Genomic DNA, 23,960 nt, shown 5'->3' with positions numbered 1-23,960 from the left:
CAGAGTCCATGCCGCCTGTCCCCTACCCGGCATCCCATCTCACGCCACCCAGTTAAGCACAGGCTGTACAGATAATTATTTACTTATCATAATCTCGGCCCCTTTGAGGGGGTGGGCCGAAGGTCCGGGCCCAGCATGCACCCCCCCCACTACTTTGGGGCCTGATCCTCCCCTAGCTCGGCGAGGTCCACAGGGGCCAGAGTGCCAGGCCAGCAGAGGTAGGGTAGCGACAGGATGCAGTGGAGAGATTGTGGAGCCACAATGGGGCGGACGGAAGCAAGGGCATGGGGACAAAAACCAGGACCGGGAGCTGAGTCCAGGGGGCCCGAGAAAGCTTTGGCCTACGTATTAGGCGGGGCCTCAAAGCAGACGACAAGCATTGCCCACGCCGTCAGCTGAGGTGTCAAGATTGTGGCTGTATAGGGAATTCCAGTCTCTCAGGAAAACATCTTCCAGCTGGCTGCGCAAGCCACCATGCCCATTCTGTGTCACCGTCAGGGAGGTGCCTGCCGTCTCTGTGAAGTAGCTCCCAGACCAGTTGGAGGTTCCTGGGGGAAGGGGTAGAGTCAGGGTCTGACGGAGTGGGCAGGCCCTCTCCCTTCCTTGGTTAGGTCCACGGTACGGGGGAGGGGCACTCACCAATGTACGCAGCACGTTCCGTCACCATGTACTTGTTGTGGTTAACACGGGCGTAGGGGATTCGAGCCTGGGCTTCATCCGCGGGGACCACAAACAGTTTCTAGGGGGAGGGGAGGATAGCAAGTTGGGGTGCTGCGAACAGCTCTGGGGTGGCAGACGAGGTATGTGAGTGGTGTCTCCAAAGGGCACTTGGCTGTTTCTCTGGGTGGGGTGGATCCTTGGACCAGAACAGGGCCTAGTGCAGGGCCTCAGTAAGCACCAGCCAGGTGGGGTGGGGAAGGGGCTATGAACCTTGGGGGGTGGGGGAGTCTCTTTTTCCTCCTCTCTCGCGTCCCCTTTTCTAGAGAAAGTCTGTCTTACCTTTGTCTCTCTCCCTTCTATTTTAAAGATTTTTAAATGTGTGTGTGTGTGCGCTGGTGCCCACAGGGGCCAGAGGGGAACGTAGGATTCCTTGGAGCTGGAGTTAACAGGCTGTTGTGAACTACCAGACATAGGATGCTGGGAGCTAAGATCTGGTCCTTTGGAAGAGCAGCAGGCACTGTCAACCAGAGAGCCATCTCTTCAGTTCCACAGACTCATCCCTCCTCCTCCTCTGCACCTGGCTTTTAGACCAAGCCTCACTACACTGCCCAGGTCGGCCTGAATTCACTCCATAGCCAAGGATAACCTTAACTTCCAGCTGTCTTGCCTCTACCTCCTAGGTGCTGGGATTGTTAAGTGTGGGCTCACCCCTGGCTTATGAGGTCCTAGAGATGAACCCAAAGCCACAGCCCCTCAGAAAGTCTTTCTTGAACACCAGCATACAGCCCGTGCCTTCTGTGTCAGCCTCACCCACCCCTGCCCCTCTCCCTGTGACTCCCCGCCTCAGGCACGGACCTCTGTCTGCCCTCTCCAGATACCGGCCAGCCGTGATTCATAGTTCCCCTCTCACGGCTGTATACTCTGAGTCATCCTTGTCATCCTTGTGGTTCAGGTGGGCTGTGTCCCCAGGACCGTGCACAGTGGAAAAGGCGTGGTCTGGGCTGGGTTCTTACCACCTGGATGTCAGAGTGGGTGTGGTTGTCGCGAAGAGCAGCCAGGGAGAGAAGGAAGGACCGCATGGACGGCTCAGAATGCCCCCAGCAGCTGACGAGCAAACGCACTTTGACGCCTCGTTCATAGGCAGCCCGCCGCAGACCGTCGTCGATGGCCGGCCAGAACCTGAGGTACCGCAGAGCAGGGGTTCAGGAGGAAGAGGCATATTTTTCTTTTAAAATTTTCTTATTTTGAAGCCGGGCGTTGGTGGCGCACGCCTTTAATCCCAGCACTCGGGAGGCAGAGGCAGGCGGATCTCTGTGAGTTCGAGGCCAGCCTGGTCTACAGAGTGAGTTCCAGGACAGCCTCCAAAGCTACAGAGAAACCCTGTCTCGAAAAACCAAAATAAAAAAAATTTTTTTCTTATTTTGTTTTTATAGACAGGGTTTCTCTGTTGTAGCCTTGACTGTCTTGGAACTCACTCTGTGGACCAGGCTGGCCTCGAACTCACAGAGATCCACCTACCTCTGCCTCCCAAGAGCTGGGATTAAAACCACCACCTGGCTTTTCCTTTTTAATTTTTAAAAAGATGTACTTACTGTGGTTTACTTTTTTTTTAAAGATTTTATTTATTATGTATACACCACTTCATGTATGTCTGCATGCCAGGAGAGGGCACCAGATCTCATTACAGACAGTTGTGAGCCACCATGTGGTTGCTGGGAATTGAACTCAGCACCTCTGGAAGAGCAGTCAGTGCTCTTAACCTCTGAGCCATCTTTCCAGCCCCTGTGGTTTACTTTTAAAGATATATTTATTTACATGCATAGTGTTACCAGATCTCATTATAGATGGTTCTAAGCCACCATGTGGTTGCTGGGAATTGAACTCAGGACCTCTGGAAGAACAGCCAGTACTCTTAACCTCTGAGCCATCTCTCCAGTCCCCTACGATATATTTATTATGTATACAGTGTTCTGCATGCATGCCAGAAGAGGGCGCCAGATCTCATTACAGATGGCTGTGAGCCACTGCGTGGGTGGGGTGTATGCGTGGGTTTGAACTCAGGACCTCTGGAAGAGCAGCTCTTAACCTCTGAGCCATCTCTCCAGCCCCTACTCATTTTTCTTTTAAGAATTTAATATTGTTTTAACTATGTGTAGCTGTGTCTGCTTGCAGATGTGAGCACAAGAGTATCAATGCCCATAGCAGACAAAGTGGCTGGGAACCAAACCCGGGTCCTCTGAAAGAGCTCTTACTGCTGAGCCATCTCTCCAGCCCTGAAAGACGTATCTATTTTTGTTCTATGTGTATAAGTGCTTGGTCTTCTCGTATGTGTGTGTCCACCCTAGAAAAGGCAGTTTTGGCTCTAGACTTCACCTTTGGCTTTGGGGCTCCCAAGGCCTCTCCCTACATTCTCATATTTCTCACCTCCTGTTCCTGGCTACCATTTGGTACCCAAACTCCTCTCATCCTCCCGTCTTTTGTTCCGAGACAGTTTCAGCCTGTAGCCGAGGCTGGTCTCCATCTTCCCAACTCAGCCTTTCTTCCAAAGGATGGGATTACAGACCTGTAACCACCATGCCCAAACTCCTCTCATGTCCTGTGTGTGTGTGTGTGTGTGAGAGAGAGAGAGAGAGAGAGAGAGAGAGAGAGAGAGAGAGAGAGAGAGAGAGAGAGAGAGAGAGAGAGAGAGAGAGAGAGAGAGCGCTCACTGGAATTATAGGCAATTGTGAGCCACTTGACTGGGTGTGGTAGGAGCAACATAGGTGTTGCGCACGGAACTGAGCAGCCAGCGTTCGGAACTGCTGAGCGATCTCTAGCCCGGATTCACCTTACTTTTTTAGGCAGGGTCTCTTGCTGAATGTGGAACACCCCAATTCAGCTAGGGTGGCCTGCCCGTGAGCCTTTGGGATCCACCTGTCTCTGTCTCCATATCGGGGTCAAAGACGCATGTTGTCATACGTGCCTTTCATTTTTGAAGTGCTGGGGACCCAACGGGTCCCCACTCACTCTTGCCTCTTCCCAGCTCCCCATCTTCTCTTCTGACCCCATATTCAATCCCCCCGCCCCACCCCTTCTTGGTGATGCTAAGTGTGAGCCTGGGGCCTCTAGCATGTTAAACGAGAGCTCTGCCGCTGAGCTACAACCCTTGCCTCCACACTTCCCACGGTACCTGCTCTCCTGCCTGGGCTTCCTGCTTGCCCTCGGAGGCCCCTCGGCCCTCCCGTCACAGGGGTTCCCCATCCCGAGCCCTGCCCCCACCCAGCGTACCTGCGTGGATGGGAGAACTCCATGGTGGGCAGGTAGTTCATGACTGCAATGTAGATGAAGCTCCGGGCATTGTCCACCACGTTGAGCAGAGCCTTCAGGTCTGGGGTTCGGCCACTGGGACACAGCGGCGGGGGTGCACTCTGGAGGCGAGGGGACAGTCAATACACGCGCCCTGCTAGGGGCAGCATCACAGTGGACCCCAAGTGCGGAAAATTCACAGGGAACCACGCGCTATGGAACTGACTGAAAACAGCACCCATAAGCCTGGCGTTGGTGGCGCACGCCTTTAATCCCAGCACTCGGGAGGCAGAGGCAGGCGGATCTCTGTGAGTTCAAGACCAGCCTGGTCTATAAGAGCTAGTTCCATGAAGGGAAGGGTAACTACCATGTTTTGCAGGTGAGGGAGCAAGCTCAGAAAGGGTAAGCTACTTGCCTAGGTCACACAGCCAATCAGTGTGGCGGAGACTGAAGAGCTTGGTTCCAGAATTCCTACTCTTGGGAAGCTTCTGATTCAGCAGCAATCATGTTCACTTTGCTACTTGGAGACTGGCTTGAAATGCAAAGTCCTCTTTTTTTTCCTTTTCCGGTGAATGTATACATATGTAGTATACGTGTGTGATATATGTGAATGCCTGGTGCACACGAGCTGTGGCGTGTGAGTGGAGGTCAGGGGACACTGCCATGTGTTGGTCCTTACCTCCTGTTTTATCTGAGACAGGGTATCTGCTTGCCACCATACCTCCGGGGGTGCTGGAACTAAAGTTCCTTATGATTTTGCTATTTTATTTCTGGTTGGTTGGTTTTACTGGAGACAGGATCTGATGTCGTCTAATCAATCTGTAACTTACTGTGAAGCCAGAATGGCTTTGAACTCCTGATCCTCCTGCCTCCACTCTCCCTGATGCTAGAATTACAGGCAGAGGCCACTTGGCCTGGCTAGGGACAGGGTTTTAGTGACACCTCCAGGCAACTGATTTGGAGATCTTGGCTCTGTGGTGTCACATCCAGCCCCGACCAGGCAACTCCTCATGTGTCAGGGGTCACAATAGCCCCTTTGCTCAGGTCCCGAGGAAACTGCAGCTCTAAGAGTAGAATTGGCCATGGGCACAGGAAGTGCTTATCTCTATGGAAGACTATGCGGAGGGTCCCGAAGATCATGTTCCCCTGCATCCATGATTCATGAGCCCTACCATGACTTTGGGCTTGATGGCTTGCTCAAGGGCAAATACAGGAAGCCCCAAATTGCCTTCCTCAACTGAAAAAAGTAGCAATAGCTACAATCAGTAAGTAGTGTTTGGTCTATCAAGCTCAGTAAATGTCCCATGAAAGAGTCAGTGCAGATGGTGGCAAATTCATCTACAATCCATCACTCAGGAGGCTGAGGCAGGAGGATCAAGAGTTGGGTGTAAGCTTGGGCTACACGGACCTGTTCCAGAAGAAAAAAGAGGTGGGCACTCGTGTAATGCTGGCATTCGGGAAGTAGAAGTGGGAGTGTCAGAAGTTCAGGTCTAGCCTCAGCTAAGTAGGGAGTCCCAGAATTATTTGACCTAGCCTCAAGAAACAAAAAAAAGTGAGGGGAGGGCCTCTGGTTCAGTGGTTAAGAGTGTGTGTCCTTGCCAGGCAGTGGTGGCGCACACCTTTAATCCCAGCACTCGGGACGCAGAGGCAGGTGGATCTGTGAGTTCCAGACCAGCCTGATCTACAGAGCGAGTTCCAGGACAGCCTCCAAAGCTACAGAGAAACCAATGCCTGGCTGTTTTTTTTTTTTAATTATGAGACACTATATATCTCTGGCTGGCCTGGTCATTAGGTAACTAGGCTGGTCTAGAACTTACAGAGATCCTCCTGCCTCTGCCTCCTGAGTGCCGGGAGTAAAGGTGTGCACCGCCATGCTTGGCCAATAAAATATATTTTGGGAAAAAAAAAAAAGACTGGGCGTGATGGTCCACACTTTCAAATTCAGCACTCGGATGGCAAAGGCAGATGGACTTCTGTGGGTTCCAAGCTAGGCAGGGCTAGAGTGAGATCCTGTCCCAAAGACAAAAACCCGAACCCCTGCCAAAGTTGTTCAAAGCCATCCTCGGGTACATCATTCAAGGCCAGTGCGGGCTACACGAGACCCTGACTCAGTAAAGGAATAAATGGATGGAGAGAGCCACCTGTGGCCGACTCAGACATCATCAAGGGCTTGGGGTCTCTGAACCCGTGTGTACCTCACACAGAGGTGGGAATGCCAGGATGTCCATTTTCCAGATGAACCCAGCGCTGAGGGAGCCTGATACACAGCCCAAGCTTTTGACCCAGGGCAAAGTCCAGGCCTCCCTCCCCAACAGGAACCAGGTGGTTCTGGATGGAGGCCCCAGGTGGTGACCCACATCCCACAGCTTACCGCCAGGTAGGCCAGAGCCGGCGTGCCATTGAGGCAGATCTCCATTGGTGTCTCTTGATTGTAACGGGTGTCAAAGGGCCGTGGCCAGGTGGAAGGAATGGAGCTTCCCGCCTGGCCTAGGAACCAGTAGGCCTCAAAAATCTTGGTCAGGTCTCGAGCGAGGCAGCTGCAGTTGTACATGACCACTCCCAGCTCCTTGACCTGCGGGAGACCAGTGCTGAGCCTGGGGACAGTCACCTGGGTGCTCATGGGTGTGGTCATGTTCTGTCTACCACCTCGGCCAGTGCCTCCCTCTGTCACTCAGAACTTTTCCTGTACTTCCACTCTGAGGAGCTAACACTCTAGAGCTTAAATGTGTAGCTAGAAACTCGACTTATGCTTTGAGAAAACATTCAGTCATTGCAAAGTTCCAGGGTTTTTATGTCTGTGGCACTGGGTATTGCAACTAGGGCCTTACACACAACAGGCAGGGGCTCCACCACTGAGCCACACCCCCAGCTCCTCACTGGGGGATTCCAGGCAGGGGCTCTACCACTGAGCCACACTGCTGGCCCCTCACTGGGGGATTCTAAGCAGAGGCTCTACCACTGAGCCATGACCCAGCCTCTCACTAGGGAATTCTAGGCAGGGGCTCTATCATTGAGCCATGCTCCCAGCCCCTCACTGGGGGATTCTAGGCAGGTTCTTTATCACTGTGGTCTATCCTCTACCCTTTTAAAAATCTTTTTTTTTTTTTTTTTTTTTTTTTTTGGTTTTTCGAGACAGGGTTTCTCTGTATTGTTTTGGAGGCTGTCCTGGAACTCACTCTGTAGACCAGGCTGGCCTCGAACTCACAGAGATCCGCCTGCCTCTGCCTCCCGAGTGCTGGGATTAAAGGCGTGCGCCACCACCGCCCGGCTTAAAAATCTTTTTGAGAGGATGTCTTGGTAAGTTATCCCGGCTGTCCCTGAACATCCTGTCTCAGACTCTCGAGGATCTCGGGTCAGTCCTGGAGCACCAGGCCCTGTGAGCTGCGTGTTTTCTGAGACTGCATGCCTGTTGCTTCTGAGACTTTGCATGCCTGCTGCTTCTGCCCTACGGCAGCCAGCTGGAGCTCAGTCTCAGGTGTTGGCTCCCCAGACTGTGCCAGGCATCTCCTGGGCTCTCAATAGGCCCCACTGGGAAGGGGAACAGACACGTAGGAGTACCATGTCTCTTTAGTATGCCCCTGCATAGCTGTTGAGATTAGGAGTCTAGGCAAGTATGTGCGGGGGGTGAATTAGCGTCACGTCTGCTCTGTTCCCATCACTGCCTGAGTCAGTCCCTATTGTGCTGGTCCCTGCTGATGTTTCAGGCCAGTTAGCTAGATCCTTCTTTGGGGACCCTTCCCCAAGAGCCCAGGTTTGGTCAGATGTCTGCTTTAGACTTCTACAGTGGTCCACTGTGTTTCCCCTAGTCCAGTCCTGAGCTCTGCTTGTGCCTCCTCTGCCTTAACTTCCCCATTCTATCCTTGATTACCCTGCCCTCGCCACCTTCGACCCCACCCCCAAGCTCCTGCCTATGCCTCCACATCTGCTTTCGCCACCTCTGTCCTGTCTGATATGACCCTCTGTCTGCCTGCATCTCCATCACCCTGACCTGTCTGAACCTTCCATCCATGCTGGATCCTCTGCCTACATCCCACCTCAAACCTCCACCTAGATCCCCATTTGTACCTGTACCCACACCCACCCACGACCCTCTGCTGCACCCCCATCCCACCCTGACACGGCTCATACGACCATCTCCCCCCAGCCTTTGTTTCTTCCCCATCCTGCCCCTGAGCGCTCTGAGCTGTGGCTGCCTGGTGACAGGCCAGGCTCCACACTGAATTGTACGCACAGGAAACCTACCTGCTATCCCCCCATGTTCCCCGAGTTCCCTAGGCCAGAGATGGGCTTCAAATACAATGTACAAAGAAGGCCAGGTAAGTGGATTGGACCTCCAGTGCTGTCCTGACAGCTGCCAACAGGACTCACAGGGAACCCTAGGCTGCTGCAGAACAAGGCAGTTGAGGGCTGAGCCACGGGACGTATACGGAGGTTCGGGAGGAGGCAACGGAGGCGGGCAGGGTACACACAGACCTGGGTCAGCGAGCGCCAGTCCATGTTGGCACTGCCCAGGTAAAAGTGGGTCTGATCCACCACCCAGAACTTGGTGTGCAGGACACCGTGGGTCAGCTTCTGCATGTCCACCATGCGGACCTGGGCACCTGTGACCAACAGCAGGGACAGCAGTCAGGGGCCCGCTTGGGCAGCCCCAGGCCCGCCTCCCTTGCTATTGCCAGCTCACCAGTCTGTAGCAGGGACTGCAGATCAGCCAGAGGTCCGTTAGGTTTGCTCACGGCGATTCGAACCTTCACACCTCGAGGTGCCAGAGCCTGGAGCTGCTGGAGAACCTCTTCCCCCTGTAGGAGACAGCTGCTGAGGGGCTGGGCCAACCAATGGTCTGATTCCACCTTCACAGGTTCCCCCATAAGAAACGAACAGGCTTCCCTTTAACCTTCTTACGTTAGAGGACTCAGAGATTATGATACTAAAACCCTTCATCTTTCTTTGTGTGCGTGTGGTACTGGGGATGCAACACAGAGCCTTGCATGTGACAGGCAAGTGTTGTGCTCTGAAGTCACACACACACTCCCCTTTTTGTAAAGATTTTATTACTGTGTATATGTGTGCGCATGTATGTATGTGTGCATGCATGTATGTAGGTACACATACATGTGGAGGTCAGAGAACAACTTTCAGAAGTCAGTTGTCTCCTTCGACTGTGGGTTCCTGGGATTGAACTTAGGCTGTCCGGTCTTCGTGGCAAGCGATTTTACCTTCCGAGCCATCTTATCGGCCCCCACTTTTCTATGTTAGCTGAACGCAAGAGTCTCCTTAAGTAGCGAGGGCTGACCACAAACTTGATTTGAAGCTGCAGCAGGACTTAAACTTGAGATTCTCCTGCCTCACTCTTAGTAGCTGGGACTATCGTGGCCTGTACCACAAGGCCCAGCTTCCAGAATGCTGAGATTCCAGGTGAGCACCCTCATGTCAGGCTTAACAATCATGACTTTTTTGTTGTTATTGTTTTGTTTTGTTTTTCAAGACAGGGTTTCTCTGTGTACACTGGCTGTCCTGGAACTCGCTCTGTAGACCAGGCTGGCGTTGAACTCACAGAGATCCACCTGCCTCTGCCTAGGATTAAAGGCGTGTGCCATTATCGTCCGGCCTAAAACAGTCCTATCTTAACAGTAAACACTCACTGGACGAAATTTGCACAGATTAAACCCAATGCATCCTCACAGGAGCCCAGCAACGAAGCAGTAAGCTGTTTGCAATTTCCAGATTAAGGTGCAGGAAATCTGGGAGGGGAGGGGATCTGCCTAAGGTCATCCCCAGCAAGGGAGTTGGAAGTCTGGCTTGGGTTGGGCTAGAACTTGTTCCTTCTTTGTGTGATGGGTTGAGGGTGACATCTGCAAGCCTAGTCCATCATAACCAAAGTCGACCCTCGACCTTCAGAGGCCTCCAGATAATCAGGTCACAAAAACACCACCCTTTGGACCGACAGCCTCCAAAACAATACAGAGAAACCCTGTCTCGTAAAAACAAACACCACCCTTAGCTCAGAAAGTTGTCTGAAGACCTCGGTTAGTAAACACCCGTGTCCAGTTGGCCTGTAAGACACCCCCACCTGGCTCTGGGGTGGCAGGAACTCTCTTTTATTCCCTCTCCATTGCCACGACTCCCACGGCCGGTGGGCCTGGGTGGGAAGGGGGGCTTCCGGGTACCTGCTGGGCAGAGGGCTCTTGCGTGTGGGTGTCATTGTTGGTGAGGGTCCAGTAGAAGGAGGCGATGTCCAGGCTGCTGTGGGCACCGGCAAGGAGGCCCAACCAGGCCTGGCTAGTGGAGGGGTTGCTCGTGGTGGCGTTGGGGAACTCGAGACCCTCAGGGATGCTCTCCACCAGCACTGCTCTGAAGGTATGGAGGACATCTGTCAGTCATAGAGGGCCAGAGATGACAGGTTGGGACAGAAAAGCTCTGCTGGTCCCCAGATGTGGATGGAAGTCTGGGGTGTGTGTGTGTGTGTGTGTGTGTGTGTGTGTGTGTGCGCGCGCGTGTGTGTGCCTGGTCTGTCTAGAGGTGTAGGAGGGATGTGTGTGTGTGTGCGCACACGTGTGTGTCTGGTCTGTCTAGAGGTGTAGGAGGGATGTGTGTGCGCGTGTGTATCCACAGATGTAGATGGGAGATGCTGTGCCCATGTGCTCACAGACCTGTATAAAGAATGATGACGCTGTGGCTGCCATGGAAACAGCAAGGGGGGGGAGTGGGCATGGACGTGGGCACATACAACCCCCTCATCATAGCACCGGGTGCACCAAAGCGCATGTGCTCTTGCAGGCTTAATCCCTGGGCTGGCAGGACCTCTCCCATCCACCGTCCAGCTCCCTTCCACTTACTCGCAGGGGTCATAGCAGGGGGCTGGTCGCTGGTTGGGTCCAAATAGATGCAAGTCCCCGTATTCCCATAGAAACAGCTGAGTCATCAGGGCGCCGAAGCCCACCACTGCCAGGATAAGGACCAGCAGGACCCAGCGGGCTTTCTGTGGGGAGGGAAAGGGAAACTGTCGGCTTGCCCAAGACCGGTCACCGAAACAGTCTCTGAGAAAGTTCAAGGGAGCAGCTTACTCCTACCTTCTCCGCTGCCTTCCACGCCTCGATTTCATTCATGGGCAGCTCTCCCGCAGGCTCCTCAACAGGGACCTTCAGCTGTGGGATCAGGAAGGGATGACGGGGGAGTGGGGGTAACAGGATGGTTTGGTGGGTCTCGAACCCTTCAAAACACCCAGCCCCTCGCCCACTAGGCTTCCCAACCTCCTACCTCCTGGTACATCAGTTTAGGCTTCATATTGCCTGGCAGCCGGGAGACTGCGGAGCCGAGGCGGCAAGGTGGGTGTGTCAGGGGCTGGAAACTGGGAAAAACAAAAAGCAGCCAATGTGTGGGGCGGTCTGGGCTTTCAGGGGAATCGCAGAAAGTGGACGTTCCTGGGCTTATGAGATCCACCAAAACCCTCTTCTCCGAAGATCACGGGGGCCCTTGGCCCTGTGCCAGTCACCCCAAAAGGAGGAAGCTGGTCGCGCTAGTCAGCAGGGATGTTGAAATCCCTGAAGTCCAACGCTCCCCCCCCTCCAATGCCATCATCCCGCCGCCTTCCAAAGCCTCCAGCTCGTCCGTCATCAGCGCCCACGTTGCTCCCCATCAGCACCCCTTTCTGCTCCCGCTGAGCTCTAGGTAATTCCAAAAAGACATTCCTAGCTGGGGCCCATGGCGCCCCGAATCTCTGTGCCTGGCTCTTCTCAGCCTTGGGATGACTCACGGAATGCACCAGGTGCAGCGTCCGCCTAGTCCCAGGTAGATCTACCTGACCAGACACCCGAGACTCACAGCCCAGGGCCATGGTGGCCTCCCAGTCCCCACACCCCGCGCCCCAGCCCCCCTCCCTAGTACGACCCCCGGTCTTACTCCGGCGGCCGCAGCTCTCTCGGCGGGGCCCCAGCTTCTGCTGAAGCAGCTGAGTAGGGGCGGGAGGGAAGAGGAGGCGGGGCCTCCGCGGACCACGCCCGCTGCAGCGGGGAGTCTGCGCACTGAGCGCCACAGCCGGCTCTCACCGCAGCGGGGGAAGGGGGGGAAGGGGGTGATCCCCAGCAACCTGGGCTGGCGCGGAGGGAGGAGGGGGAGAGGGCGCAGGGCTGGGGGGGGGGGATGGGCTTTGTCACGCTCTACCCCAGTCCCACCATACCCTGAGAGAGCCCGAAAAGTCAGCTCACCCTTTTTCTGATCTACAAATGTGAATTTTTGGACCGCAGACACCTAGTGAAAAACAAGATTAATCGTGAAGACGCTCATAAGATAAAATGGGGAGCTCAAGGTTGAATAATGTTAACTGAAAGGGACAAGCTCGGCAGAAGACGGCCCATGCGATGGGATGGGAGAACGGTCGCTGAGGGCTACAGCGGTGGTGGGTTTTCTGGTAGTCTGTTGGGACGACGGTATTTTTTTTTCCCCCTTTTTTGAAGTCAATTGATATTTTTAGAGATATAAAAAAAGATCCGAGGTTTCTAGATCCCACATTCTATCCAAGTAGGATTTGAGATTGTTTTAATGCTATTTACTTAGGTCTTTTGAGCCCAGGCTGGTGCAAATCAGATTTAAAGCTAGGGAAATAAACAGGTGGTCCCTTCTCTCTTCTCTCCACCTAGCCAGCTCCAAACACACAGGAAGTGACAGAGAGAGCCGGCTTTGCTGTCAAGACACACAACAGCCTGTGGTTGCTTCTAAGGGCTGGCCCTCTTGGTTTGTATATGTTACAGAACTTCAAATCCAGGGCATTGCAAATGCCGGACCAAGGGGCTACATCCCTAGCTGGCTTTCTAATTATTAATCAACTTTTTGGGTGGGTGGAACAGGATAGTCTTTAGCTCATTGTATAAGGCAAATTGGGCTTTTAGCAATCCTGTCTGAGTCTCCCAAGTCCTGGTATCAAAGACCCACTGCACGAGGATATCTATGAAGTCCAGGCCAGCCTGGCTGCAGAAGGAGACATTGTCTCAGAAAAGAAAACAGGCTGGGTGTGGTGGTGCACACTTTTAAACCCGGCAGGCACGCAGGAAGCAGAGTTCAAGGCCAGCCTGGCCTACATATCCAGGGCTGCACAGAGAAACCTGTCTCAAGAAAGAAAAACCAGGATCCAAATACCAGCAAGCAAGGACAAGTGGCAAGGTTATCTGAGGCTGAGGGGAAGAAGCTATAGGAGCAGAAGATAGCAGCCTTGGAGTGGGTGAACTACAGGGTGAGGGAGGAAGGAGAAAGGAAGGCTTGACTTATTTCTGAAGGCTTTGATGAGAAACGTTTTACTGAAGAATACAAAGTTGGAAATGGGGTGTGAAGGCACAAGTCTGTCGTTCTAACACTTGGAGGTGAAAGCAGGAATTCACCAGGGGTTGAAGGTCAGGAACTCAGCTACAAAGAGTTTGAGACAGGTCTGATCTCCAGCACGAATAAAGCGGGCTGGAGAGATAGGTCAGCGGTCAAGAACAAACACCGCCCTTGCAGAGGACCTGAGTTGAGTTCTCAGTCACACAAGAGCAGCTCACGCCCCATGTAACGCCAGCTCCAGGGAAGCCAATGCCCTTCTGTCACACGCACATATACTTTTTTTTGGGACAGTGTCTCTCTGTGTAGCCCTGGCTGTCCTGGAACTCATTCCATAGACCAGACTGTCCTGGAACTCATAGAGATCCCCCTGCCCCTGCTTCCTGAATTCTGGGATTAAAGGCATGCACCACTACCACCACCTGGCATAAATAAATCTTTTAAAAAGTTAATTTAGCAGGACGTGGCGGCACACACCTGTCCTTCTAGCACTCTCTAGTTGGAGCCAAGAGGACTGGTGAAATTTGAGGCCAGCATGGGCTATACAGACCCTGTATACAGAGTCTGTATGAAACAACTAGTTGTTAAATTATTTGAAATGCTATGTTTAATTTCTTTAAAATTCTTATTACACTTATTCTGTGTGTGGCGTGACGATCATGTGGAGGTCAGAGGGCAACGTGCAATAGTCACTTCTCTTTTTATCAGCAGGACCAGCAGTCTGAATCCGGGCAATCAGCTCACTGACAAAAGCCTTTACTCACTGAGCCATCCTGCCTACTCACAATTTCACAATTTCTATAGAAACCAAAGTGTGATTCGGCTCAGGCTCCTGGTTGGGGTGTCCCTTCTCCCCACCCGTAGCCTCCAGAGACCGGTGGCCTAAGCCGGAGCAGGAGTCGGACCCACAGGGTATGGGGGCCGTGACAGGAGTATGACCGGAGCATTCAGGGCAGCTAGTGAGAGAACAAGGTACACTGGGGAGGACGGGGTTAACTCCATCCTCAGAGAAAGCCACTCTGAGAAATTCCCAGAGTGGCACAAGGCTCATTCAGCTTCAGCCAAGGAACCATAAACAGTTCCAAGGTTCACCCAAACTGTGCCCACCCTGGACAAAGGGACCCCATCCGGGTGGTCAGGCAATGACTAATTTTGGTAAATAACATTTTCTCGCCACAACTGTCCTTGTGGGCAACCGTTAGTAACAATTTTGAACCCAACAGGTCACCCACTCTTACCCAATCCTGAACAGGCAAGGCACATACCACCCTGCTTGCGGGTTTTTCCTTTATAAACCCCTCACAATTGAGGCCAGGCGCCCTTTTCCTGCAGCTGCGGGGCCAGTTTGCAGGATGGGGTCCCTGCTGAGGCTTGTAACTTAGCATTAAACCTAATGCGTTTGTATCAGTGAATCGGCTCCTTGGTGGTCTTTTTTTGGGTCTCACAAACTTGGCATAATAGCTAGAAGTTGGCATTCCTCCATGGCCCATGCCACCTTTATGCAGGTGTCCAAAGACCCTAGCAAAATCAACCCAGCTGATTTCCTGATGTTTCCTTTTATACATGGGGTGCACCTCAGCCAGGAAACGTACCTGTTTCCCGTCCACAGAATAGCCCTCAGTTCCTTGGCCTGTGGTCCTGTCTGTGTTCATGCATGACACCACAATCTGCAGACAAGGAGGAAGCAAAACAGGCTGGGATATTTTTTTTTTTTGTGGTTTTTCGAGACAGGGTTTCTCTGTAGCTTTGGAGGCTGTCCTGGAACTCTCTCTGTAAACCAGGCTGGCCTCGAACTCACAGAGATCCCCCTGCCTCTGCCTCCCGAGTGCTGGGATTAAAGGCGTGCGCCACCAACGCCCGGCAGGCTGGGACTTTTTAAAAAATTTATTTTACTTTATTTTTTTCAAGGCAGGGATTCTCTCTGTAGCTTTGTATACCAGGGTGGCCTCGAACTCACGGAGATTCACTTGCCTTGGCCTCCCAAGTGCTGGGTTTAAAGGCATGCTCTACCACTGTTCAGTTTGGGATTTTTTTGTTTGTTTGTTTTCGAGACAGGGTTTCTCTGTATTGTTTTGGAGGCTGTCCTGGAACTTGCTTTGTAAACCAGGCTGCCCTCAAACTCAGAGAGATCCGCCTGCCTCTGCCTCCTGAGTGCTGGGATTAAAGGCATTCGCCCGCCACCAACACCTGGCTGGGATTTTTTAAAAATTATTTATTTTATATGTAGGCTGTTTGCCTACATGTGTGCCTGTGTACCGTATATGTGCATAGCACTCAAGGAGGCCAGATCACTTAGAACTGGAGTTACAGACAGGTGTGAGCTGCCATGTGGACGCTGGGAACTGAACCCTGATCTCCGAAGGACAGCCAGTGCTCTTAAGGGCTGAAGCATCTCCCCAGCCCTGGCTGGGCTTTTGAGATAGATGCTGGATACTCACCTTCAGATGAGCTGCAGTGGGAGACTTGCCATCAGCAAATGCCTTGGATGGGATAGTTCAGGGTTCAGATCCCATCCCTGCCACTTTCTTGCTAAGTGGCTTCAGTCTGGGTTTTCTGAGCATAGCTGGCCTCATTTATACAGCTGGGATCATCTTATAGCTGGGCCTAGGGGATGTACGAATGTTAGTTACATGGACAAGCCCTGGGCTCTAAGCTCAAGACTAGGAAATCTGGGAAAGGTGGTTGCTTCCAGTGAGTCTCACAGCCATTCTCCTTTTTTCCTTTTCATTTGAGATAGAGTCTCTCTACAAAGCACTGGCTGATCCTCCTGCCTCTACCTCCAGAGTTCTGGGATTTCTTAGGGGGGTGTGGGTTTCAAGACAGGGTTTTTCGGTGTAGCTTTGTAGACCAGGCTGGCCTCAAACTCACAGAGAGCCACCTGCCTCTGCTTCCTGAGTGCTGGGACTAAAAGCGTGTGATGCCACTGCCTGGCTAGGTACATTCTTTTTGAGACAGTGTCTGAACTATGTAGTCCTTGAATTCACTCTCTCTCTCTCTCCTCCTTCCCTCTCTCCCTCCCTCCCTCTCCCTATGCTAGGGGTGAAGCCAGGACCTTGTGGTCTCATAAGGTCACTCAGTCCATCTCCACTTTCTAGGTTGTTGGGATTACACCTGGATCCCGTTCTCTCTCCAGTCTTTTACGTAGCCCTGGCTGGCCTGCAACTCACTGTGTAGACCAGGCTGGCCTTGACCTCTTGCCTTTGCCTCTAGACAGCAGGGACTATAGGAGTGCCACCACCCGCCTTATTTCTTTTTGTTTCTCTCTTTTGAGACAAAGTCTTGCTAGGTGGTCCTACCTGGCCTGGAGCTCACTGTGTAGATTAGATTGTTCTGCAACTCAAAAAGAGATCTGCCTGCCTCCACCTCCCGAGCATTGGAATCAAAGGCATTCTTGTTTGTTTGTTAATCTTAAAATTACACTTTGTTTGTTTATTTATTTTTTTGTGCATGCTTGGTCCGAGGAACAAGTTACACAGGTCCAGAATAGCATCACAAATGATAAGTACTTCTGAACTAGAATGCAAAATTCTAAACTGTCCCACTCCTGCTCAACACCTTTTTTGTTTGTTTATTTTTGGTTTTCTGAGACAGAGTTTCTCTGTAGCTTTGGAGCCTGTCCTGGAACTGACCAGGCTAGCCTCGGACTCACAGAGATCCACCTGCCTCTGCCTCCGGGAGCACTAGGATTAAAGGCGTTTGCCACGACTGCCCGGCCCTACCTTGTTTTCAATGTCTTCAATCCTTAGCCTGAGTGTCACCTCTTCCTTCAGTCCTGGGACTTGTCCTAGACCTCATGTGTATCTGCTTGGGCCCCTGAGAGTCTGGTCCTGCTTTGGTCTGTCCCTGTCTATCAGGCTCCCCACCCCAGTCCCCTCCCCAGCCCCCACTCTTTTTTTAAATATTTTATTTATTTATTATGTATACAATCTTCTACCTGCATGCCAGCACAGGGCATCAGAGCTCATTCAAGGTGGTTATGAGCCACCATGTGGTTGCTGGGAATTGAACTCAGGACCTTTGGAAGAACAGTCAGTGCTCTTAACCGCCGAGTCATCTCTCCAGCCCCCCGCCCAGTCCCCACTCTTCATCAGCCTTCCAATCAAAAGCTCTGTGGCTCCCTTAGGTCCTCGGAACAAAGTCCCAGCCGCTTCCCGTAGCCCAGTGAGCAGGTGGCCTCTCCCTCTCCATCCTTCAGACCTCAGCCACCCAGTTCCTTCAGAGACTACACATTCAGACTACACCTGGGTCCTCTTCCCGGTGCCTCCTCTACCCTGTCCCCAATTCTCTACCTGGGCTTCCTATCTTAGTCCCATCCTCTATCTCAGCTCCAACCTCTAGGTGCTGGCCCTGCCTGCTGATGGCTCCCTTACTCCCACAGAGCTGTGAGCCCTATGGGACAGGCCTAGGCTGTTCTAGTCACCCCTGCGCCCCAGCACCTGGGCACAGATCAGCAGGTTATGCCAGGTTACCCAGTTCATCTATCTACTCATGCAACTAAATCTACCCAGTGAGTACCCATGGATAAGCTTTAATCTGGAAACAGTACAAAATGCTGAAATCCCAGCACCTGGGATGCTGAGGCAGGAGGATCATGAGTTCCAGGACAGCCTGGACTATGGAGTGAGACCCTGCCTGAAAAAGCAAAGCGAACAAAAAGAAAAAAAAACTAGAGACTGGAGAGTTGGGTCAGTGGGCAAGTGTGTTTGAATCTCCAGCAGCCACATAAAGGCTGGGTGTGGCACCTGTAACCCTCGTGCTGGAAGCCTCGCTGAGCTCAAGATTCTGAGAGGCCTTGTTTCAAAGGAATGAGGCAGACAGTGGCAAAGGAGCCCATTGATGGTGTCCTTCTTTGGCCTCTGAGCATAGGCACACACTTGCAAATATCCTCCACAGGGCCAAACAAAACAAAGAAGCCCTTCAACCCAACAAAACTACATTATTTGTTTTTGTTTTTTTTTTTAGTTTTTCGAGACAGGGTTTCTCTGTATTGTTTTGGGGCCTGTCTTGGAACTCGCTCAATAGACCAGGCTTGGTCTCGAACTTACAGAGATCCACCTGCCTCTGCCTCCCGAGTGCTAGGATTAAAGGCGTGTGCCACCACTGCCCGGCCCGTTATTTGTTTTAGTGAGACAGGGTCTGTGTACCTCAGGCTAGGCTAGAAATTTTTTCAGCCCGAGACAGGGTTTCTCTGTAGCTTTGGAGCCTGTCCTGGAATTCACTCTGTAGACCAGGTTGGCCTCGAACTCACAGAGATCCTCCTGCCTCTGTGTCCCCAGTGCTATGACTGAAGGCAGGCACCACCACCGTTGCCGGACACAGGCTAGATTTCTTAACCCTCCTGACTCAGTTTCTAGAGTGCTAGGATTTCAGATATGCATCGCCACAATGGACGGACACACAGACAGACAGACAGACAGACAGACAGACAGACAGACACACACACACACACACACACACACACACACGACAAGGTCCCTCTATGAAGCTCAGGCTGGTCTGCAACTTACGATGCAGCTAGGGATGACCTGAACTGCAGATCCTCCTGTCTCCATGTCCTAAGGGCTGGCTGGGGTCACAGGTGCCTGACATCACCCCAGACTCTGAAACGACAAGATGACCATGCATTCTGTGTCACCTTCTAACCCATCATATAATTGACTTAGTTATTCACTCATTGTCTCTTATGCCAACCAGTCGGGGCTGGAGAGACGACTCAGAGGTTAAGAGCACTCGCTGCTCTTCCAGAGGTCCTGGGTTCAATTCCTAGCAACCACATGGTGGCTCACAACCATCTGTAATGAGACCTGGTGCCCTCTTCTGGCGTGCAGACAGAACACTATATACTTATTATTAAAAATATAAAATCTTCAAAAGAAAAAAATAAAGATCAAGGAGTCTTTGTGTTCCGGTCACTTATTTGTCCCCAGTGCCTAGCACGGTGCTGGGCACATGAAATCTTTAGGAAATATGTTGAACAAATAACTTGTACTGTCTTTTCTTCTCCTTTAGCGTTTTTAGGGGCTCACATAGCCACTCTGGCCTCAAACTCACAGCAAAAGATGGCTGTGAACTCGTGTTCCCCCTGCCTCAGTCTCCTAAGCGCTGGGGTTAGAGGTGGTAGCCACACCCCTGGTTTTCCCTATGTTTTCATCTATACTGCAGGCGTGTGAGCCTAGGCGTAGCAGGGAGTATGCACACTGTTAGGTCATGCAGCTAACAACCAAGGAAGGCTGTTTGTGGAGGCATACACTGATGGGGGAAATGTTCTTGTTCGCTATAAAGAATCGTCATACATAGTGGTTTAATAAAATGCCGACTGGCCAGTAGCCAGGCAGGAAGTACAGGCGGGGCTACCAGACCAGGAGAATTCTGGGAGGAGGAAACGCAGAGATGCAGTAGCCAGCCAGGTGCAGAGGATGCAAGATGAGATGCCTTACTGAGAAGAGGTACCAAGCCACGTGGCTAAACATATTTAAGAATTATGGGTTGAGCCGGGCGTTGGTGGCGCTCGCCTTTAATCCCAGCACTGGGGAGGCAGGTGGATTTCTGTGAGTTCGAGGCCAGGCTGGACCGACAGCCTCCAAAACAGAGAAACCCTGTCTCGTAAAACCAAAAAAAAAAAAAAAAAAAGAATTATGGGTTAATTTAAGTTGTAAGAATTTGTTAGCAATGGGCCAAACAATTTATAATACCACCAATGCCTGGCTTGTGGCATAAACCTTTAATCCCAGCACTCGGGAGGCAGAAGCAGACAGATCCCTGTGAGTTTAAGGCCAGCCTGGTCTACATAGAGAGTAACAGGCTATCCAGGACTCCATAGTGAGATGCTGTTTAAAAGTACAATGGAAAAAACAAACAAACCAATCGTGGAGCCAGCCCCAGACTCTCATGGCTAACTAGTATAAAAGAATGCCTGAGCCAGACCCTATGTGTTTGGCACACATCTGTAATCCCAGCACCAGGAAGTTGGATGCAGGAGGATCATGTCACGGTCAGTCTCCTCAATTACACAGTAAGTTCAAGACCAGCCTGTACTACATGACTCAAAACAAAAAAGCACTGCATAAGACAAGTCTAAGCGACCTCTCTACATGGTGACTCATCACTACAGGTTTGAGTTTTGTTTGTTTGGAGATAAGGTCTCACTCTACACTCTTGGTTGGCCTGGAACTCCCTATGCAGATGAGGCTGGCGTTGAACTCTTGACATCTCAGTCTTCTTAGTATTGGTACTAGAGACGTGTACCACCAATGCCCGGTTCACTGCTGAGGTCTGGTTAAGGTGAGTTCCTGCTTCATGTCTCTGCCTGCAGCCCCCCACCCCTCATTGTAGAAGTCCAGGGAGAACTAGGTTTATTTTTTATTTTTATTTTATTTTTTATTATTATTATTATTATTATTTTGGTTTTTCGAGACAGGATTTCTTCTGTGGCTTTGGAGGCTGTCCTGGAACTCGCTTGGTAGTCCAGGCTGGTCTCGAACTCACAGAGATCCGCCTGCCTCTGCCTCCCGAGTGCTGGGATTAAAGGCGTGCGCCACCAACGCCCGGCTGAGAACTAGGTTTAAATAACCTACCCAAGCCCTGCTTAGTTTCCATAGCACTGGCTACCTGCCCCATGAGGGGCCACGCAATGCAACAGAACAAAGAGACTAAATGCAGAAGCAAGCTTGCTGATGGTTCACACAGTTTGGATCCGTGACTACAAAGTTGCCACACAGCAATCCTAGGGCGCTGTGGCTGTCTGTGGTGGCAGAGTGGGGTTGTTGAACACACTGACATTATAAGACAATGAACGTAGGCCAGATTGGGAGAGAGTGCAGTGTGTGTGTCATGCATGTGATGCATGTGTGTATTCGTGTGTATGTGAGGATTGTGTGTGCACATGTGTGGAAGCCAGAGGTCAAAGTCAAATGTTTTCCTCTATTCTTCAATTATCATTACTATCATTATTATTATTTGGTGATGGGGAAGTCCTGTGTATGTCAATAAAGCACTGTTGGCTAATAGGGAATCAAGATAGGTGGGACTAGTAGTTGAGGAGGATTCTGGGAAAGAGAGGCATAGGCAGTCATGATGTAGCCGCCACAGGAATAAGAGGTCCGGACCCTTTTCTCCGGTAAGAGAAATACTTAGATTAGCAATTATGGGTTAAATATTTAAGTCAGAGATAGCCAATAAGAAACCAAGCAAACGGCCAACAATTTCATAATTAATAGAGTGTCTTGTGTGTTATTTGGGCACTTCAACTTGGCAGAGCCCAGGAGGCTGGCAAGGATAAGGCTACACTCTACAATTTGGTTTTTCAAGACAGGGTTTCTCTGTAGTGCTTTGGAGGCTGTTCTGGAATTCGACCGTAGATCAGGCTGGCTTTGAACTCAGAGATCTGCCTGCCTCTGCCTCCCGAGTGCTGGGATTAAAGGCATGTGCCACGACCTACTATCATTATTTTAGGCAGAGTCTTACGTGGAAGCTCTGTCTGGCCTGGAACTCACTACAGCTATATAGATCAGGGTGGCTTGGAACTCATAGTGATCTCTTTGTCTCTGCCTCTGACTGCCGGGAGTAAAAACATGTGCCACCCACTATGCCTGACACATCTTTTATTTTTTGAGACAGTATCTCTTGCTGAATCACTGACTTGATAAGACTAGCTGGCCAGTACGATTGGGGAATCTGGTGCTGGAAAGATGCTTAGAGAATACTGGTCACTCTTCCAGAGGACCTGGATTCAATTCCCATACCATAGGGCTGGTCACAACCATGCATAATTCTAGTTCCAGGGAGACTGATGTCCTCTTCTGGTCTCTGTAGTCACCAAGCACACATGTAGTTCTCAGACATATACACATGTAGGCAAAACATCCATATATATTAAAACAAAACAAAACTTTAAAAAGAAGAAAGACCCAAGGATCTGCCTATCTCTGTATCTGGAGCACCAATGATTGCAGATATGTGCCGCCACATCTGAATTTTTACCTGAGAGCAGGGGATCCAAACTCAGGTCCTCATCCTTGCACAGCAAGAGCTACCCCCAGATCCTTCTACCCAGGCCCTTGACATGCAACACAGTGATGACAGAGTCATGAGTGAGGGTGATGTAGGCAGTAACAAAGTGACAACATTAGCCCAAATGTTACAGTAAATTAACTGTGTTACAAGAACAAGTTATTAGGGCTGGGCATGGTGGCCAGCGCCTACAGGCAGAGGCAATGGGATCTTTAGCTACACATGGAATTCAAAGCCTGCCTAAGCTATACAAGACTCAACAATGAACCAAAGAACAGATGATCATATTTTTCACACTTCTCCCTGGCAAGAGCATCCTTATGTGGTTTTGTTGTTTGACAGTCTCATGTAGCCCAGGTTGGCCTCAAACTTATTATGCACTTTACCTCCTTAGCACTGGCTTTAGAGACACACATACCTGCTGACCACTGTGTGCAGTTTACAGATGGAAAAACAGGAATGATTTGGTGGCCAGGGTTATGCACAGGCTAAGGGGTGAAGTTGGGACCTTGGCATAACCCAGTCTTTAATACCCCACACTGTGGAAATCCGTAGAAAGTGTACCCATGGAGGGAGGCAGCTGTGAGGCTGGATGGCCACTTGTGGGGACAGCTGGAGTCATGACATACCGAAGGCAGGGTCAGGACCACTGTCATTAGGGGGAGATGGAGACACTAGGGTGGTGTGAGGGGAGTCTAAGGGGGGATGGAGACAGGGATCATGGGAGTAACTGATATGAAGAGATGTAGTGCGAGTGAGGGTTTCATGAAGGAGAAATGACAACAAGAAGGATGTGTGGGTAACTAAGACAATGATGATAGAGAGAGATTGGCTCAGCCGGGCGGTGGTGGCGCACGCCTTTAATCCCAGCACTCGGGAGGCAGAGGCAGGCGGATTCTCTGTGAGTTCGAGACCAGCTTGGTCTACCGAGCGAGTTCCAGGACATGGTCCAAAAAACAATACAGAGAAACCCTGTCTCGAAAAACCAAAAAAAAAAAAAAAAAAAAAAAAAAAAAGAGATTGGCTCAGCCTGCCTGTAATCCCGGCACTCAGGAGGCTGAGCAAATGGATCAAAGATCCGAGGTCAATTTGTGTTACAAGGGGACCCTGTCACATAAATAGAGAAAACGTCACATCTAAAGCCAATCAAGGCTTAAGGGGAATAAGAAAGAGTGAAAAGAGTGGTGGGCTGGAGATGGCTAGTCAGTTGAAAGCACTGGTTCTTCCAGGAGACCCGGGTTAGAAAGTCAGCACCCAGCTCAGGCGGCTCGCAATCATTATAACTACGAACCCAGTGACTCTGACGTCTTCTGATCTCCTCGGGCAACTGCAGCCACAGATGCACAAATAAAATATTTTTAACGGTGGGGGCGATGTAAGGTGAGGTCGCGGCGACAGAAGGTGATGGCGGTGACGATTTAAGTGGGATCTGATTGAGAGAAGGAATGGGGGCACCTAAGTGGGCCAAGGACGAAACAGGAGAGATGCATTACAGACGAGAGAGAGCGCCCCAGGGAGGGCGGCCGAGGCGTCGCGCCCCCAGCCAGAGCGCACAGTACCTTGCTCTCCTCGGCTTCTGCTCCGGAACCCGGCCCCGCCTTCCCGCCCACCTGCGCGCAGGCGCATTCGGGCTGAGAGGAGGAGCCCGGGAAGCGGCGCGCCGTCACGTGACCGCGGCCCACGCCCTCTCTCGCTGGTCG

General features: G+C 51.5%; 1 protein-coding gene across 4 annotated transcripts; it reads right to left on the bottom strand.

Annotated features, from left to right (window-relative positions):
• Positions 1-66: 66 nt before the first annotated feature.
• Pld3 (phospholipase D family member 3) lies at positions 67-23,942 on the bottom strand. Of its 4 annotated transcripts, none has more exons than XM_040734473.1 (15): positions 23,820-23,942; positions 15,690-15,855; positions 14,844-14,918; positions 12,147-12,189; positions 11,200-11,290; positions 11,013-11,087; positions 10,779-10,921; positions 10,110-10,293; positions 8,627-8,741; positions 8,419-8,546; positions 6,317-6,517; positions 3,928-4,067; positions 1,674-1,839; positions 640-739; positions 67-548 (listed from the first exon to the last, which is right to left on the bottom strand). In XM_040734473.1, the coding sequence occupies exons 5-15, from the start codon at positions 11,224-11,226 to the stop codon at positions 361-363; spliced, it is 1,467 nt and encodes a 488-aa protein (XP_040590407.1). In that variant the 5' UTR covers positions 11,227-11,290; positions 12,147-12,189; positions 14,844-14,918; positions 15,690-15,855; positions 23,820-23,942; the 3' UTR covers positions 67-360. The 4 variants fall into 4 exon arrangements, with proteins under 4 accessions (XP_040590407.1, XP_040590409.1, XP_040590410.1 ...); XM_040734475.1 differs by lacking the exon at positions 23,820-23,942 and adding an exon at positions 18,759-18,833; XM_040734476.1 differs by lacking the exon at positions 12,147-12,189.
• Between the last annotated feature and the right edge of the window lie 18 nt (positions 23,943-23,960).

This window comes from Mesocricetus auratus, unplaced genomic scaffold (assembly GCF_017639785.1).
Source record: "Mesocricetus auratus isolate SY011 unplaced genomic scaffold, BCM_Maur_2.0 Super-Scaffold_100038, whole genome shotgun sequence".
NCBI lineage: Eukaryota > Metazoa > Chordata > Mammalia > Rodentia > Cricetidae > Mesocricetus > Mesocricetus auratus.
The sequence above is the reverse complement of the archived record's forward strand: the minus strand, read 5'-3'. Positions and strand labels throughout refer to the sequence as shown.

Coding starts and splice junctions, on each gene's coding strand:
- Pld3 (XM_040734473.1), bottom strand. CDS start 11,226: ATGAAGCCTAAACTGATGTACCAGGAG. Junction 11,088..11,199: donor CTAAACTGATGTACCAGGAG/GTAGGAGGTTGG, acceptor CTGATCCCACAG/CTGAAGGTCCCTGTTGAGGA. Junction 8,742..10,109: donor AAGAGCCCTCTGCCCAGCAG/GTACCCGGAAGC, acceptor TGTCTCCTACAG/GGGGAAGAGGTTCTCCAGCA.